Here is a 17,775-nt window from a genome sequence, read left to right as displayed (position 1 = left end):
TAAGATTGAAGTCTATAGGTAGCTTCACTTTAAAAACTTCATTAATAACCTGAGACTTCCGGGTTGGTTGCGAGCGCCGGTGGCAGCGGGAGAGATTTCTCCCGGTCCTTTGAGGGGTTCTGGGGGGGCTTGCAGAGCGCGCAGCCCCCCGAAACTTCAGGAAGAGCGTCCTGAAGACTTGGGGACCCGGCAGCTGTCTTTTTTTGCCTCCCTTCCCCCCCGAAGAGCTCTAATAAGAGCGCGAGAGCGGGGAAGGTGGAAGGCGCGACACGGCGGGCACAGCGCTTACCCTCAAAGGAGAAGCTCCGTTTTCTGGCGGCGGAACAGCAACCAGCTTCCTTCAAAAACAACTTAAAAATTTGGAACCATCTGGCCACAGTGAGTAACAGCTTCAAAATAGCCTTAAAAATCTGCAATTTGGACTGAATTGGTCAAAGGGAGAGCCTGTAAATACGGAGGTTGGGCATTCCCCCCCCCCTGCGGAAGATGGGAAGCAAAAGGCAGTCTCCGCAGTGATTTAGACGCAGAAACTTGGTAACTTAATTTCTTGGACTTTGCAACATTTAAAAGAGAGCAGGGCTCTTAAATAACCCTGCAAGTGGATATTGATTTTGTGCATGAAATCGCTTGCTTAAACTGGATGCGGGACTTTGCTCCGCTCACTCTAGCCAATTCCTATTGTGACGTCATAGAAGAAATTTCCATATGAACTTCTGTTTACCCCTTGACAGGCTTTGATTTGCCTGCAACCTTCCATTGATGATTTAAAGACCTTTTCTTAACTGGATTTGCAACTTTTCTACCTTTAAAGTGTAAAGAGACTTTATACAACATTGTTTCCTTGCTTTAAACTGTTTCAGTTCCAACACCCAGGCTAGCTCATTGTGACTGTGTTTCAAGCTGGCTGACTCTGAGAAACTCCAGATAAGCTCTGACCTCGAAGCTCTAGCTCAATAATAGAAAGACTGCCTGTTTACTATTTCTTCTTGATAAAAAGACACCTGGACTATAGGCTGAGACAAAGCCTTTTCTGACTGAACTGAGCTTACCACTGAGTGGAGTTTTCTATTGAATTGTTTTATTTTGCTAGTGAACTGAGTTTAACCATGTCAGGAACAGAGACTGGCAAAGGAAAGAAAAAATCATCCATTTCCGCTACCTTGGAGGAACAAATCCTAAGTGCTTTAGACTGCAATACGAAAGAACAGCAGCGCACTACTCAGGAACTGAGGCAACTCAGGGATGAAGTAGGAGCCATCTCTAAAGACATTGCACAGGTGAAAGCCCAGGTGACTGGCGTGGAGAGAAGAGTGGAACATCTCGAGGAGGAAAGAATCCCTGACTTGGAGAAGCAAGCCTACCAGATGCAGGTGGCTTTAGCTTTTGTACAGCTACGGCAAAGAGAGGGAAATCTCAGGATCAGAGCATTTCCTAACATTGAGAAGGGTGATCTGAAAGAGACAATAATTGAAGAATTTGTGAAGGCCTGGGACCTATCGAAGGAAGAACTGGAAGTACAGATTATCAAAGCATTTAGGTTTGGAGCAAAACCAAAGAAAGATAAAAACTTTGTTAGTGATTGCTTGGTATCATTCCACACTAAAGAACAAAGAGATAGAATCCTGGGCCTACACTACGAGAAGACCTTAAAGGTTCAAGGAACACAGATCATCCTTTTTAAAGACTTGCCAAAATTCTTTCTGGACCTGAGATCCCAATACTCTGACTTGGTAGCCATCCTGAAGAGGCTAGGAATCAATTACAAGTGGGAATTTCCGGAAGGCTTAAATTTTCAATTTCAGCAGAAGAAGATTAAGATCAAGTCAGTGGAGCAGAAGAAGGAGTTTCTTCAGAAACACGAGAGAGAGCTGTCGCGACCAGGATTCTCAACCTCCACTCCAGGACAACCAGGACTACCAATTGAGCTAGACTCTGATTCTCTTTTGGGAGCAGGTGCCACTGCAATTTAAGATGTCACTGAGGATTTTGTCATGGAATTCGAATGGATTGAATTCGAAATGGAAAAGGAATCAAGTTTATCACATTCTAGCAAAACAAAGATTGGATATAATATGCCTTCAGGAAACACATGTTACAAGAGCCCACCAAAGACTATTGCAAAATAAAAAATTGGGTGAAGAGTTTATTTCCTCAGATGATGTTAAGAAGCGGGGAGTGGTGCTTTATGTTAAAGAGAAATTAAGCCCCAAATTAATATTTAAAGATGAGGAAGGAAGATATGTTGCAGTGGAAATAACATCGCAAGGCGAAAAAATTTTAATTCTGGGAATCTATGCACCAAATGAAGGAAAATCGGATTTCTTTAAGAAGCTGCATGAGAAGCTCTTGGATTATTTGGATTACAAATTATGTCTGATGGGAGACTTGAATGGAGTGGTCTCTACATTAATGGACAGATCACAAAGACAGACGTGTACTAATGAAGGAAGACTCCCGAAGTCTTTCTTCGAATTGACGGAAAATTTGGATCTGATAGACACTTGGAGATTGAAAAATCCATTGGAAAAAGACCAAACTTTTTTCTCAAATTCTAAACAATCGTGGAGTCGTCTCGATTACATTTGGATTACAAGAGAGCTAGGACCAAGGATAAATGAGGTTGAGATCTGTCCAAAAACTTGCTCCGACCACAACGCTGTCTTATTGGATTTAAAGATATCTCTACAGGGAACTTACAGATGGAGAATGAATGATGCTCTATTAAGAAATGAGAAAATAGTGGAGAAAGCCCCCCAAAATTGAAAGATTATTTTGAAATAAATCTGAGGAAAACAACCAGGAAAAAAACGGTTTGGGACACCAGTAGAGCAGTGATGAGAGGATTTTTGATTCAACAGAATGCAATAAAGAAAAAAGAAAGCAATGCAAATAAAGAAAGGATTCTAAACCAAATGAAAGAAAAGGAAAAGAAATTGAGAGGAAATCCTAAGAACCAACAGGTCCAGAAAGAAATTAAGGCATTGCAAACTCAATTTTCTCAATTGATGAACCAAGAAATCGAATCAAAAATTAAATGGATGAAACAGAAATCATTTGAATCAGCAAACAAATGTGGAAAATTACTGGCATGGCAATTGAAAAAGAGGCAGAAGTTGAATACCATCACAAATCTCGTGCAGGAAGGAAAACATCTGGAGCACCCGACAGAGATTCAAAAATGTTTTCAAAAATATTTTAAACAACTGTATAAACAAGAAAAGCAAAATAAAGAAGAGGTGGAGCAGTTCTTGGATAAATATGGATTGCATGAAATCCCGGAAGAAAAAAAATCCCTACTTTCTCAACAGATTTCAACACAAGAGGTGGAATATGCAATACAACAAATGCAGTTGGGTAAGACCCCAGGACCGGACGGACTTACTGCTTCATATTATAAGACAATGAAGGACTGGCTAGTCCAACCATTGAAAGATTTGTGTAATGAAATTTTGAATGGAGGAGAGGCCCCCGAGTCTTGGAAAGAGGCCTACATCACGATGATACCGAAACCGGATACGGATAGAATGCAAGTCAAGAATTATCGCCCAATTTCCCTACTTAATGTGGATTACAAATTTTTTGCCAATATTTTAGCCTTCAGATTGAAAAAGGTTTTGAAAGATTTTATTCACCATGATCAAGCTGGTTTCCTTCCGGGGAGACATATGAAGGATAATATCAGGAATGGAGTGGATATTTTGGAGATGTTGGAGCAGAAAATAAATAAAAAAGCCATTTTGATGTTCATAGATGCAGAGAAGGCCTTTGATAATATTTCTTGGCTGTTTTTAAAAAGGAATTTAGAAAAACTGGGGATGGGCCAAAATTTTCTGAATGGAGTAAATGCAATCTATTCCGAGCAAAAAGCTAAGATAATTGTAAATAATATGGTGTCAGAAGAAATTAGAATTGAAAAAGGCACAAGACAAGGGTGTCCACTCTCCCCCTTACTTTTTATATCGGTCCTGGAAGTCTTACTCGATAGGATTAGAAAGGTCGATGAAATAAAAGGTGTGACTGTAGGGAAGAAACAATATAAACTCAAAGCCTTTGCAGATGACCTTGTACTGACTTTGCAAGACCCAGAGTCCAGTGCCCAGAGGGCACTGGAAGTAATTCAAGAGTTTGGAAGGGTAGCAGGTTTCAAATTGAACAAATCAAAAACCAAAGTATTAGATAAAAATTTGAATATTGAGGAGAGAGAAAAATTGCAAGAAGCAACTGGTTTATCTTTTGTTAAGAAAGTGAAGTACCTTGGTGTTAATATGACTTCTAAGAATTTGAATCTGTTTAAAGATAATTATGAGAAATTATGGAATGAAGTTAAGAAAGATTTAGAAATTTGGACCAAATTGAAATTGTCTCTGTTGAGCCGTATAGCTACTGTTAAGATGAATGTATTGCCAAAAATGTTGTTTATGTTTCAATCATTACCAATAATTGAAAAGTTGGATTGTTTCAAGGAATGGCAAAAGGTGCTATCGAAATTCATATGGCAAGGGAAGAAGCCAAGAATAAAATATAAGGTACTGACGGATGATAAACAAAGAGGAGGCTTCTCCCTGCCTGACCTTAAAATCTATTATGAAGCAGCTGCCTTTTGCTGGTTGAAAGATTGGTTTACATTGGGAAATCCAGATATCTTGGATTTAAAAGGTTATGACAATGTTTATGGATGGCATGCATATATGTGGTATGATAAAGTAAAGGCCCACAGAGGCTTTAAAAGTCATATAATTAGAAAATCATTGTATAAGGTTTGGTCCAGGTATAAAGATTTATTAGAAAGGAAAACACCTAAATGGATTTCGCCTTTAGAGCCCAAGGCTCGAAAAAGGTTAAACATGGAGACCGGTTGGTTGAAATATAGAGATTTGTTGATTGAGGATGGAGACCAATTTAAGTTAAAAACTTATGAGGAACTGAAAGGTAAACTAGATGATTGGCTCCAATACCACCAGATAAATGAAGTGTTTAAAATGGACAGATTAGTTGGTTTTCAAACAGAGAAGTCAAAGGTGGAAACAGAATTGTTAGAACCCAAGACGAAAATACTTTCCAGAATGTAGAAATTGTTGCTAGAGTGGCATACGAAAGATGAACAAACAAAAAATGCTATGATTTTGTGGGCAAAAGATGTTGGACATAATATAATGATGGAAGATTGGGAAAAATTATGGAAATAGAATATTAAGTTTACTGCGTGTAACTTATTAAGAGAAAACTTAATGAAAATGATGTATAGATGGTATCTTACACCAGTAAAATTAGCAAAGATTTATCATAACCATGATAACAAATGTTGGAGATGTAATAAAGAAGTAGGCTCTTTCTACCACATGTGGTGGACGTGTCCACTAGTGAATGACTTCTGGAATAAGATTTATAATGAACTCAAGAAAGTGTTGAAAAACACATTTGTTAAGAAACCAGAAGCATTCCTAGTGGGCATTGTAGGAAAGGAGATTCCCAAGAAGAATGTATCTTTTTTTATGTATGCCACCACAGCAGCGAGACTTTTGATAGCTAAGTACTGGAAGCTACAAACATTACCAACGATTGATGAGTGGCAGATGAAGATGATGGAATTTGGGAAAGCTGTGGCACTCTGGGTGCCATTGAGTTCTTGTTCCCATCATCCATGACCATTGAACCTGCTGACCAAGGCTAATGGGAGTCAAACAACATCTGTAGTGCCACAAGTTCCCTATCCCTGCAGTGGGGATATCAGGAGGGGATTCTTGGTGCATGTGTTAGCGGCCCCAATTCATTGTGGTCCAGATCCAGATCAGGGACTGAATGTCTGTTGTGGTGGTGGTGGTGGTGGCTGGAGGAGACGATGCAAAAGGTAGCCAGTGTTAATCATGCTATTTTATTTTATTTTATTTTATTTTATTTAAAAGTGTTGTTCGGCCATGAGACAAAAGCTGCATTCAGAAGGCAGTTTGTTCTCCAACCCTGACTTTCCTTAGCTGTTAATTTACGTGTTATATTTGAGCTTTCGCATGGCATAAAAGCCACTACCAGAAATCTAACAGAACAGAGTGGAAATTTACTCTATTTCCAGGCTAATTGCTTCCAGGAAGAAGAAAATCCATTTGCAGTCCTATTAACTCAGAAAAACATGGGAGTAAAGCAATGAAATTTGGAACACTATTCTGGCAGAGAGAGAGAGAGAGAGAGAGAGAGAGAGAGAGAGAGAGAGAGAGAGAGAGAGAGAGAGAGAGCTGTGCCTCTGGGGGGAACAGGTTCCACAGCTTAGGGGCTGCTGCAATACAGATGGAGTTGGTCCTTCAACTACCCTGGTTCCAAATAATTCAGGGCTTTATAAGGGTCACCATCGGCACTTTAAACTGGGACCAGCCTGCCTGCCTTTAAATTCATTTTGCTGCAATTCTACATCAATCTGGCCTGCCTCCATGATGGCGGCTTCTTCTTTTAAAGCGCCCCATGCCATCATAACTCCAAAATCCATCGATTCATGTGCGGGCTCTGAATTTCCTCTCGCTTCCTCCTGAAATCCATTACTGTACTTTTATTCAACAAAACCATGATAATCAAACTCGGTCGCAGGAAAGCATTGCTGAGGGGTGAGTCACTGCAACAGCACCCTCCATTAAAGTGCGTTAGGGGAGGAGGCTTGTTGGCAAGTGGAGCTCACCGTGAATGGGAAAAAGGATCCTGGGTGACCGAGCTTTGCTGGACTGAGAATGGCCTTTTAAAGCCCTTTAAAGAGCACTGGATTTTACACCACCGCTCCATCTAGTGGCTTTTCATGTTTTTAGAGAAGAGCTTTCCCCAACCTTACCAGTACCCACTGGGAATTACAGCCCATAATTTCTGCCTATTCTCTGGCAACGTCTAGGTTAGACTTCAAGGACATGCATTGATTTTATGTATTCCCTCTTAAGGGATCCTGATCCTACTTGCAATTTCTGCACCTTTGGGAAAGTTTGGGTTGCCTTGTCTGCTGTCTTATTCTGCCGTGGTTTATGGACCTTTTGAGTTAGAAAGAAATGTTTATGTGCTATTATTGTCATTGTTAATAATACCACACCTTCACGTGTCACTGTTGTTATGCCTGGTGTTTATTTTCACTGAGGAAAACAGAGAATTCCTCCTGGAAAGGCTAGACTGCATTCAGAGAAAGTGGTGAGCGAATAAAAGACAGGCATAAATGAATGCAGAGGAGATGGAATCCCATGCAGGTCCCTTTCACAAGATGATCTTCAGCAGCAGGAGCCCAGAAAAGATTGGCAGGTGGGGGCCGGAAGATTGAACTCCGTTTCCGAGAGTGCTGCATTCAGCCTTCTGGACAGAAGCATCAGCCATGGGATGGAATTTTGTGGTTTCAGCTTCTATTGCCGCACAGGTGTACGTTGTAGTGCAGCCCATCATGGTCCGGTCAATGTGGGTTCCATCTGCACATGGGAGACAAGATGGGTTGCTAGGGGAACCATTGACACTTGCCTCTGTATCCCAAACCACTCCGCCCAGCCTACTCGAGAGGAGTGGTTCCGTTTTAACTGAAAGTCCAGTTGGCCACTGAGGAATGGCACTCGGGCAGGCCAATCTTTCCAGAGCTCTTGTGAAAATGAAGCGTTGCTTCCAACTAGACCACATTCCCGCCATACATTTAAAGCCCTGTGATACCACTTTAAACAGAGCCCCCATCTCCAGGGAGTCTGGGAGCTGTAGTTTGTTAAAAGGGCTGAGAGGTGTTAGGAAAAACCCCTGTTTCCCCTCCCAGGGGCTACAATTCCCAGAGTTCCCTGTGAAGAAAGATTGATTGTTAAACCACTCTGGGGACTGTAGTTCTGTGAGGGGAATAGGGGCGTCCAAACAACTCTTTAAGAAACTACAGTCCCACCCCACATCATCAATCACAAGATGTGGCACAGGTGCACCATTTAAATGGCAACGTGGGGGGGGGGAGGCTCAAATATTGTTGGCCTCCTATGGCAGAAAAGAATAGGCAGAAGCAATAATCATGTAATTAACAGTAGCAACCTTAGTGGGCTGCAGTTCATGAAAGCTTGTATGATAATAAATATGCAAGTATTCAAAGATTCTATAAGTTTCTTTGTGGGTTTTACTGCAAAAGACAAACACAGGGCCTACTCTGGAAATTAACAAATAAATGACATGTATCCAGAGCTACGTCCTGTGGATTGTTTGCATTTTTTAAAAAAATGTATATAATATGGTTTTTTGGGGGGAGGGGGAACAAGACAAAGCAATACGGTGTGCTAAAAGTAATCTGCATAGAAACCAGCATCAGCAGCATAGGGAAAGGGAAAAGGGACCCCTGACCATTAGGTCCAGTCGTGACCGACTCTGGGGTTGCGGCGCTCATCTCGTGTTATTGGCCAAGGGAGCCGGCATACAGCTTCCAGGTCATGTGGCCAGCATGACTAAGCCGCTTCTTGCGAACCATAGCAGCACACGGAAAGACTGTTTACCTTCCCGCTGTAACGGTACCTATTTATCTACTTGCACTTTGACGTACTTTCGAACTGCTAGGTTGGCAGGAGCAGGGACCGAGCAATGGGAGCTCACCCCGTTGCAGGGATTCGAACCGCTGACCTTCTGATCGGCAAGCCTTAGGCTCTGTGGTTTAACCCACAGCGCCACCCGTGTCCGCCACCAGCAGCATAGATGCATTCTAAAACTGTGTTTAAAAAAAACACAGCTAAAAGAATTTGTCCCAAGGACAAAGAGACCCTCAAAGGACTGGGAGAATGAAAAGGTTGCCGAGTCACAACCAAAAATCTGAACACTGATGTCATCCAAGCCTCCTCTCAGATAATAGCCACCATGTCTTGCAGGTGTGGGTGGATAAGGACCTCTGAAAAAGATCTGCAAAGCCCAGGCAGGTTTATAAAGGGAGTCCGTTTGGTGCAGAGCTTAGTGAGCCAGGTTAGGACCTGGGAGAGCCAGGTTAAAGTCCCAACTCAGCTATGAAAATGTGCTGTCTGACCTAGCATGTTGTGATAATGAAATGGGGAGAGGGGAATTGTTCGCCACCTTGAGCTCTTTCAACGAAAGCTGGGGTATAAGTATGAAAAATCATACCAGTAAAACCAGTGGCTCGACACTGGATGTCTTTCCCCCCCTTTGCTATGGTTTATAGCTAAGCAAATAAAATAGTTACTACTTGTGACTGTAATACGGTACTAACAACAGTAGTAGTAGTAGTAATAATAGTAATAGAAGAGGCAATCATTCAGATAAGCCAGCCGGAGGCATCCAGGCAAGGGGATCATGGTGGCTTTGCTCTGTCTACCCAGCAAAATGCCCGTCATGAAAATCATCCCACCTACCACATAGAGGAGAAGCAGAATGACTGCATAGGAAACCACTTACTGGTATCTACATGTGAGACAATTGTAAAGCAGCTCGTTTCCATTCCAGTGCAATTGGTCATCTCTGTCTTGCATGAATCCTTCCATTCGTGGCAGGCAGGACACATTATTCCGTTGACTCGTGTCTGTACTGGTATTACTGAAAGCAGGGCGGGGGAGGGGGAAGCATTTGGCCATCATCTCATCAGAGGAGGAGGTAATACAGAGACAAAGGTTTTATCCTCACAACCACTTTCAGGGGCGCCAACTTGCCCCCCACATTGAGGGGCCCTGGTGTCACTTGGCAACATATGCATGACATCATGCATGTGGTTGGGGGCTGTTGCTTGGGCACGCGATCCAGGGGTGTGTGAACTACATGCCCCCTACAGAGATCCCTGTTGCACCCTGTTGGTGGCAGGACCTGGAAAGCACGGAGAGTAAAGATCACCCTCCACGTGCTCTGCTCGTCCCTGGCACATGATCACTTGCCCATCAACAGAGGGTTATACTTGGGTGGAGGGTTCGGCCCCCTGCCCACAAATATTGAGGGGGCCAAAGTCCCTTCCGCCCCCTAGAGTTGGCACCCTTGACCACTTTGTACAAGGTGCTCTGCCGTGTTTTTAAGTCTTAATCCCATCCTAGCTCAAGTGGCGCCTGTGCCTTTTGCACAGTCCCGTCTTGTTCCAAAATGTTTTCTAGTGCTGGCGTCAGGGGTGGGGAACCCAATACTGGTTGGCCAGGGGTTCCAATTTGGCCACTTCCTCCAAGCCATGCCCACCTCCCAATCTGCTGGCATAGTTTTCCAGCTGATGGGAGAAAGGGTAGGGTTCAATTCTGCCTTGGCTGCAAGTGCCTGTTCACAGCGGGGAATAGCCACTCAGAGTCAAAGCAACAGCATTAAACACAGAGAAACACAAACACAGCAGCCAAACATGGCCAATGGTCAAGGATGAGGGGACTCGTAGTCATACAATATCAGGAGGACACCAGGCTGGGGAAGGCTGATATCATGAACTGGCAGGACCACAGGGAGGAGGAGGAGAAGGAAGAGGATCCCCATGGCATACCGTGTTTCTCATATTATAAGACATGTCTTATATTTATTTTTTCCTCAAAAAAACACACTATGGCTTACTTTCAAGGGATGTCTTATTTTTTTCCTCCTCCTCCTGCTGCGGCCGGCATTGCTGCTGTGCCTATCACTATGTCTTATTTTTGGGGTATGGCTTATATTCCTTGAATGCTTAAAAATCCTGCTATGGCTTATTTTATGGGAATGTCTTAAAATATGAGAAACAGGGTAGGGAACAGTAGGAGGGCGCTCCAAGAGGCTGAGGCAGGCAAGGGCCCACAGTCCAACTCCCTAGCTGGTGAGATGGGGCTTGCTAGCTATGGAGGATTTGATTCCTCAGCTGGAGTAGGAACAGGTGAGGGCCACATGCCTTGTCAAGCCCAGAGGCTGCAGTCAGCATGCAAAGTCCAAAAGAGAAGCAGGGCTGAGGTGCTGTGCCTGCTCAACTGCCCATGTCGATGGTCCTTGGCTTGGATGCCCCTTGGAATTCTATGCGAGTGCGCTTTGGGTTTGACCAGGCATCCCCAAACTTCGGCCCTCCAGATGTTTTGGACTACAATTCCCATCTTCCCCGACCACTGGTCCTGTTAGCTAGGGATCATGGGAGTTGTAGGCCAATACATCTGGAGGGCCGCAGTTTGGGGGTGCCTGGGTTTGACCCTGCCTCACAGTATCCTGACTGCTGGACTTCAGACTTAGCTACTTGGGTGGATCCCGGACTGCATTTCCTGACCTTTGAATTTGGTTGTGTGGCTTGAGCCTCAGACTTTGGACTTTAGACTTGACATACTGACTTGCTGTCGGGTAGGCCAGGGGTTCAGGGCAGCTGGCTTTTAGAAATGCAGGGCTCATCCAGACTTCCTTTTGTGCTGCATTTCTGGGTATAGGCCTAGACACAGAGCTTTAAACTGTGGGGCTGTGCCTAGAACATTCAGGGCAAAAGGTAAGCGTGGAGGAGCCCGATTACAGTTTGCAGATGGCAATATGCAGGTGGCATATTGCATGAAGCTATGGAAGAAGGAAGTGGGCTCTGGAGGGTGATTGAAAGGAAATGGTGAAGGAAGGGAAACAGGAAGTGGGTATAGCACTGTATACCTACAGACGGGTACAACTGTATCGCAGTTGTCAATGCAGCAGACCCAGCTTTCGCGTACTCTTCTTCCACCCCCCAAAGTGAAGTAAAGCGGAGGCATGGAGCACTGAAACATGGTTGAACACCTTTTCTCTATTTTTGTCACTGATGGTCCATCTAAGCAGGAGGGCAGGGAAAGGAGAGACAAAGAGGTTTATTTAGTCACCAGTCAAAAGGTTCACCATTGTCTGCATGTGACAGCTGTGCTCAGAGATCTGCGCTGGTTGGTGATTTGCTACCAGGCCAAGTTCAAGGTATTACTATGAATGTACAAAGGCCTTGGCAACTTGAAATCAGTTTGTCCGCATCAACAGAAGTATAGTGTCCAGATCAAGGGAAGTAATAGTACCGCTCTGTTCTGCCTTGGTCAGACCACTGTGTCCAATTCTGAGCACCACAATTCAAGAAGGATGTTGACAAGCTAGAATGTGTGCAGAGGAGGGAGACCAAAATGATCAAGGGTCTGGAAACTAAGCCTTACGAGGAATGCTTGAAGGATCTGGGTATGTTTAGCATGGAAAAGAGGAGACTGAGAGGAGATATGATAGCCGTCTTCAAATATCTGAAGGGCTGTGCTGTCACAGGGAAGAGGGATTTTCTCCTGCTCTGGATGGTAGGACTCAAACCAATGGCCTTGAGTTGCAAGAAAGGAGTTTCTGACTAAACATTTGGAAAAACTTCCTGACAGTAAGAGCTGTTCAGCAGTGAAATAGACTCCCACGAGAGGTGGTGGACTCTCCTTCCTTGGAGGTTTTTAAAAAAAGGTTGGATGGCCATCTGTCATGGATGCTTTAGCTGAAATTCCTGCATTGCAAGGGGTTGGTCTAGATCAGGCATGTCCCTGTGATCTACTGGTAGATCATGGGGTGTTCCTGGTAGATCTCTGGCCCCTCAGTGATCTCCCCCCCCCAAAAAAAACCTCAACAACTTTGGCTTCCTAAAAATAGCTGAACAAGTTTGCCTTTACATATATATATAAAGCTCTACAACTTTGCCTTTACAAAATGCCATAGGCTCAACAACTTTGGCTTCTTAAAAAAAAAAGCTCAAGATCTTTGGTCCATCCAATGATAACAGGTAGATCACTGCCAGTTTTTTTATACTGTAAGTAGATCACAGTCTATTGGGAGTTGGACGTGCCTGGTCTAGATGACCCTTTGGGTCCCCTCCAACTCTAAGAGTCTATGATTGCCTTGCTCCACATGTGCCCACTCGACCCCTTTGATCAGTGGAACTGGTTCTGTTACAAATGCCACATAATGCCTGTCCTGCATTTGTAAGAAACCGATCTTTTAGTATGGCACCCGGCCCTTTGGAATTCCCTGCTTATTGATATCAGGTAAGCACCTGTACTCACTGTACTCTTTCCACACATGCTGAAAAGCATTTTTATTTAAGAAAGCCTACCCAGGTATACAGATTGATGTTTTATTATTATTTAGTTAATTGCTGTTTTTAATTTTTTTTTAATGTCTTAAACAGTTGCTTTGTTTTTACCTATAATTGTATTCTTTCATTCTTTTAGTAAACAGCTTTGCAGTGTATAGTTTTTAGAAAAACAAATACGGTGTGCTTGTCTTGAAGATGAATATTACAAAGACCTAGGGTAGGAGCAAGGCAGGAGTGTGGCTGGTCCAGTCCTGTGGAATGTTCTGCCAACAGAAATTCAGCAGGGCACCTTTTGTTTCAAAGTCTGCTTGCAAACTTTTCTATTCCATCAGCCTCATGCAGGCAATTAAGAATGCATATTTCCACAATAACCCGATTACTATTTTTAAACTTTTACATATGGTTTTTATTGTATGTTTTTATGTACTGTGGTTGTGAGCCATATCTCCGCCATGAATAAGTGGCATGCTGTATTCTTATAAATAATAATAATAATAATAATAATAATAATAATAATAATAAATGTTATTTATACCCCACCCTTCCCAGTCAAGGCCGGGCTCAGGGCGGCTAACACCGGATATAAAACAGCTGACTGAATTACAACCTAAGAACAAAATTAAATAAACATTAAAATTAAAGTTAAAATTAAAATTAAAATGCAGCCTCATCCGCAGGGAAAAGGAAAATGGGGGAGGGGATCAGGTTGGCTTCAGGCCAAATGTCAGGCAGAACAACTCTGTCTTACAGGCTCTGCGGAAAGAAATCAGGTCCCACAGGGCCCTGGTCTCAGGAGACAGAGCATTCCACCAGGTCAAGGCCAGTGTTGAGAAGGCCCTGGTTCTAGTTGAATAGATTTGAAAAATAATGAAGAAATGGGGGAGAGTAAAATGCAAGAACTAATCAAACTCGTTTGCCATCTTCAAATACCACACAGAAGATGGGGCAAGCTTGTTTCCTGCTGTTCTAGAGGGCAGGACTAAACATTAGGGATAACTTTCTGGTGGTAAGAGCTGTTCAGCAGTGGAACAGACTACCTGGGAAAGTGGTGGGTTCACATTCATCAGGTCTCTTGAAACATAACTGGATGGCCAATTGTCCAGGATTCTTTAGCTGTGATTCCTGTATTGCAGGGGGTTGGACAAGATGACCCGGGGGGGGTACCTTCCCACTCTACAATTCTATGGTCCCAAGATCCTATGACTCATGTATCCACTTTGGTTCAAACCAAATTGAGGGCACCATATCTTGTTCCTTTGGGTGACTGCAGAAAGTAACATGAAGCAGGGCAAAAACACCACCCCATCCCAGCTGGTGCTGAGCTCCTAAGCCCACTGTGTCATCTACACATTGGATAGTTATCCATGGACTTGCCACTGATCTGACTTATGGTCTCTCCCACCCACCTACGGTGCTTTCAGTCAGGATGATGATGCAGGTCTCCTCACGCCCTTGACACAGCCTCTTCGGACCAGTACAAGTGGTTCCCTCGCCATTACATGTTTCACACTCCAGAGAAGCCCCTGGGAGAGGAAGAGGGGGAAATAAAACATAATGAATTCATGTTTCATCCAATCATTAAGCATTAATCCTTGCTAATCAGATTGTCGTACTGAGTGCGGGAGAAGAGCTGGAGAGCAAGAGTTCAGGAAGGCAGCAATGCCATCTGGTCCTCTTGTCAGTCATGTGTGCTCTGTCAGTCTATGACTGCTAAAGCAGGCTAGGTCCTGTTAAATGCAGAGGCTCCTCCTCTTGTGGAAAGCAGAGCTAGTAATGTAAAGATAGAGCTACAGTTCTTATTTGATGCTCGGTCTGAAGATGCCACCTGAATAGACTCTCCAGCCTGAGCCCTTCATGGAGCTGTCCAAGATACATCAAGGGAGCTGTCCAAGGGAGCTGTGATACGTTGCCTCTGTGTTGAGGCCATTGCCCCAAACAGAGCAGTCTGAGCAACCCAATTCCTACTGCTGGACTCCATATGGGTGCTGCTTCTAGGGGGGGGGGCTTTTGGCATCGCAGCACAGCGAGGGACATACAGGAGCAGCCAGGATAATTGTTTGGTTCTTTTGTTTGTTTTTTAAATGTTTTCAAGGGGAAAATTGGAGGGGGGAATGAAAAACATTTTGCCATCATAGCAGTCGAACCACAGTAATGATCAATAAGGGTTTTGAAAGTTATTTTTTTATTTAAAAATACAATTTTGGGGGAGGGGATTTGGAGGTGCAAAAAGTCAGGGGGTTCAATAAGGCTGTGTGTTAGCCACCCTGTTGCAGCTACTAAAGATGTGGCCAATTTTTAGCTCACTTACTTTCTTACAGGGTTTTCAGAAGAGGGGTTGGTTGTTAAACTACCCCACAAAATGTACGCTAGCTCTGTGAGGGGAATGTGAGAGGGTGTTCTCCTAAGAACTGTCTGCACCCTTAACAAACAGCAGTTCCCACAACTATTTGATCCAATAAGATGGTGCTTTAAACATGTAGTGCAAATGGACCCTTGGTGTCTTCCTTGCTCTCTTACCCCCCAATCTCCACAATTACCTGCCTAATAAAATATCGTGTTTAACCTAATTCCTTTTGCGTTATATGCTTGCTAAGTGAATAGTAGAAGTCATAGTATGAAGACCACATCTGCTGCAGAAGACGTTTCTCTTCTGCTTCATTTGCTTTTAACTGAGAGTCAGCGTCAAACCCCTGTTCTAAGAGTTATTTTGTTTTAAGAACTCTATTCTCCACCCACCACACGCTGGCTGGAACCCAGCCTGAATCATCACACACTCCCATCCACACACACAAAGACATCGTCAGGAGATCCCAACTGCCTTGGATGGTGGAGAGAACTGGGAACACCCACCCCGCAAATGCTCACTTGGTATCTCCCCTTCCTTTTTAATCTATCTGCAGCACCTCCTTACCTGATGTTACCAGTGCCAAAAAGAGGCTCAGTTTCAGAAGAGTCTGCATGATGGTGGTTGTGGTTGGTATAGCAAGTACAGACACTCCTCCTCCGATGTTTCAATGGGCCTGCAATGGCATCCAGAGGGAAGCTTTATTCAAAGTGCAATTGCACATAGCTCACATAAATCCTTGTTAATGGTTAGGGCAGATGGGTGGAGGAAATAAATGAGAATTGCTAGGATTCTGATACAAGCATTCAACTTCAGCAAAATGTTCTCTAGTCAAAATTTCTCAGGACTTTTTCTCAACCATACCCTCATTTATTCTCCAATAATATTTTCCACCATTTCTTAATTTATTGTGGCCACCATTTCTCCTTTCTATCCACCAACCATGCCCTGGAATTCTAGATCCGCAGTATTGCAAAGGAATGATAACCAGACAGCCAACAGCTATTGCTCCTGCTCTCGCCCCTAGGAGAAAATAAAAGCTCTTGGACTGCCCCTCCTAACGGTGAGCTCCACTCCAAGAAACCGTTGGAATATGTGTGGGGCACAATATCATGATGGTGGATTGGGAGAGGATGTGGAAAAAGGGAATTCAGTTTACAGCGTGTAATGTAGTGAGAGAAAATATGATGAAAATGATGTACAGATGGTATTTAACACCTGTTAAGTTAGCTAAAATGCATCATACATATGATAATAAATGCTGGGAATGTAAGGGAAAAGAAGGATCCTTTTACCACATGTGGTGGACGTGCCCCAAAGTAAAAGACTTCTGGGAAAAGATTTATAATGAATTGAAAAAAGTGTTGAAAAACACATTTATTAAGAAACCCGAAGCCTTTTTACTTGGTATAGTAGGGGATGAAATACCCAAAAAAGATGTTACTTTTTTATGTATGTCACAACAGCAGCGAGTATACTATTAGCAAAGAATCATAGAATCATAGAGTTGGAAGAGACCACAAGGGCCATCCAGTCCAACCCCCTGCCAAGCAGGAAACACCATCAAAGCATTCCTGACATATGGCTGTCAAGCCTCTGCTTAAAGACCTCCAAAGAAGGAGACTCCACCACACTCCTTGGTAGCAAATTCCACTGCCGAACAGCTCTTACTGTCAGGAAGTTCTTCCTAATGTTTAGGTGGAATCTTCTTTCTTGAAGTTTGAATCCATTGCTCTGTGTCCGCTTCTCTGGAGCAGCAGAAAACAACCTTTCTCCCTCCTCTATATGACATCCTTTTATATATTTGAACATGGCTATCATATCACCCCTTAACCTTCTCTTCTCCAGGCTAAACATACCCAGCTCCCTTAGCCGTTCCTCATAAGGCATCGTTTCCAGGCCTTTGACCATTTTGGTTGCCCTCTTCTGGACACGTTCCAGCTTGTCAGTATCCTTCTTGAACTGTGGTGCCCAGAACTGGACACAGTACTCCAGGTGAGGTCTGACCAGAGCAGAATCTTTCCTGGTATTGATGCCAGGCTGACTGGGTGGTAATTGTTTGGGTCCTCTCTTTTCCCCTTTTTGAAAATAGGAACAACATTTGCCCTCCTCCAGTCTGCTGGAACTTCGCCTGTTCTCCAGGAATTTTCAAAGATTATTGCCAGTGGTTCTGAAATCACCTCTGCCAGTTCTTTTAATACTCTTGGATGTAGTTCATCTGGCCCTGGAGACTTGAATACATCTAAACTAGCCAAGTATTCTTGTACTACCTCCTTACTTATTCTGGGCTGTGTTTCCCATGCTGAATGATCAGCTCCATATTATTCAGGTCGGGCATTGTTTTCTTTTTTGGAGAAGACTGAGGCAAAGAAGGCATTGAGGAGTTCTGCCCTTTCCCTGTCCCCTGTTTGCATTTCACAATCTTCTCCTCTAAGTGACCCCACTGTTTCCTTGTTCTTCCTTTTGCTACGGACATACCCATAAAAGCCCC

At 43.5% G+C, this 17,775-nt stretch overlaps 1 protein-coding gene across 1 annotated transcript; it reads right to left on the bottom strand.

Annotated features, from left to right (window-relative positions):
• Nucleotides 1-7,070: 7,070 nt before the first annotated feature.
• Nucleotides 7,071-15,900, bottom strand: LOC148685437 (uncharacterized). Its single transcript, XM_088671341.1, has 4 exons — nt 15,852-15,900; nt 14,347-14,463; nt 9,367-9,504; nt 7,071-7,421 (listed from the first exon to the last, which is right to left on the bottom strand). Exons 1-4 carry the CDS (start codon nt 15,898-15,900, stop codon nt 7,216-7,218), a joined length of 510 nt encoding a protein of 169 aa, XP_088527467.1. The 3' UTR covers nt 7,071-7,215.
• Nucleotides 15,901-17,775: the final 1,875 nt, after the last annotated feature.

This window comes from Zootoca vivipara, chromosome 6 (assembly GCF_965207765.1).
Source record: "Zootoca vivipara chromosome 6, rZooViv2.hap1.1, whole genome shotgun sequence".
In the NCBI taxonomy this organism is placed as follows: domain Eukaryota; kingdom Metazoa; phylum Chordata; class Lepidosauria; order Squamata; family Lacertidae; genus Zootoca; species Zootoca vivipara.
The sequence above is the reverse complement of the archived record's forward strand: the minus strand, read 5'-3'. Positions and strand labels throughout refer to the sequence as shown.

Bases quoted from the DNA above. Each gene is read 5' to 3' on its own strand.
- LOC148685437 (XM_088671341.1), bottom strand. From the start codon at position 15,900: ATGCAGACTCTTCTGAAACTGAGCCTCTTTTTGGCACTGGTAACATCA. The intron at 14,464-15,851 runs GTAAGGAGGTGC...TTCCTCTCCCAG, and splicing joins TTTGGCACTGGTAACATCAG to GGGCTTCTCTGGAGTGTGAA. The intron at 7,422-9,366 runs GTAAGTGGTTTC...TCCCATGTGCAG, and splicing joins TGTCTCACATGTAGATACCA to ATGGAACCCACATTGACCGG.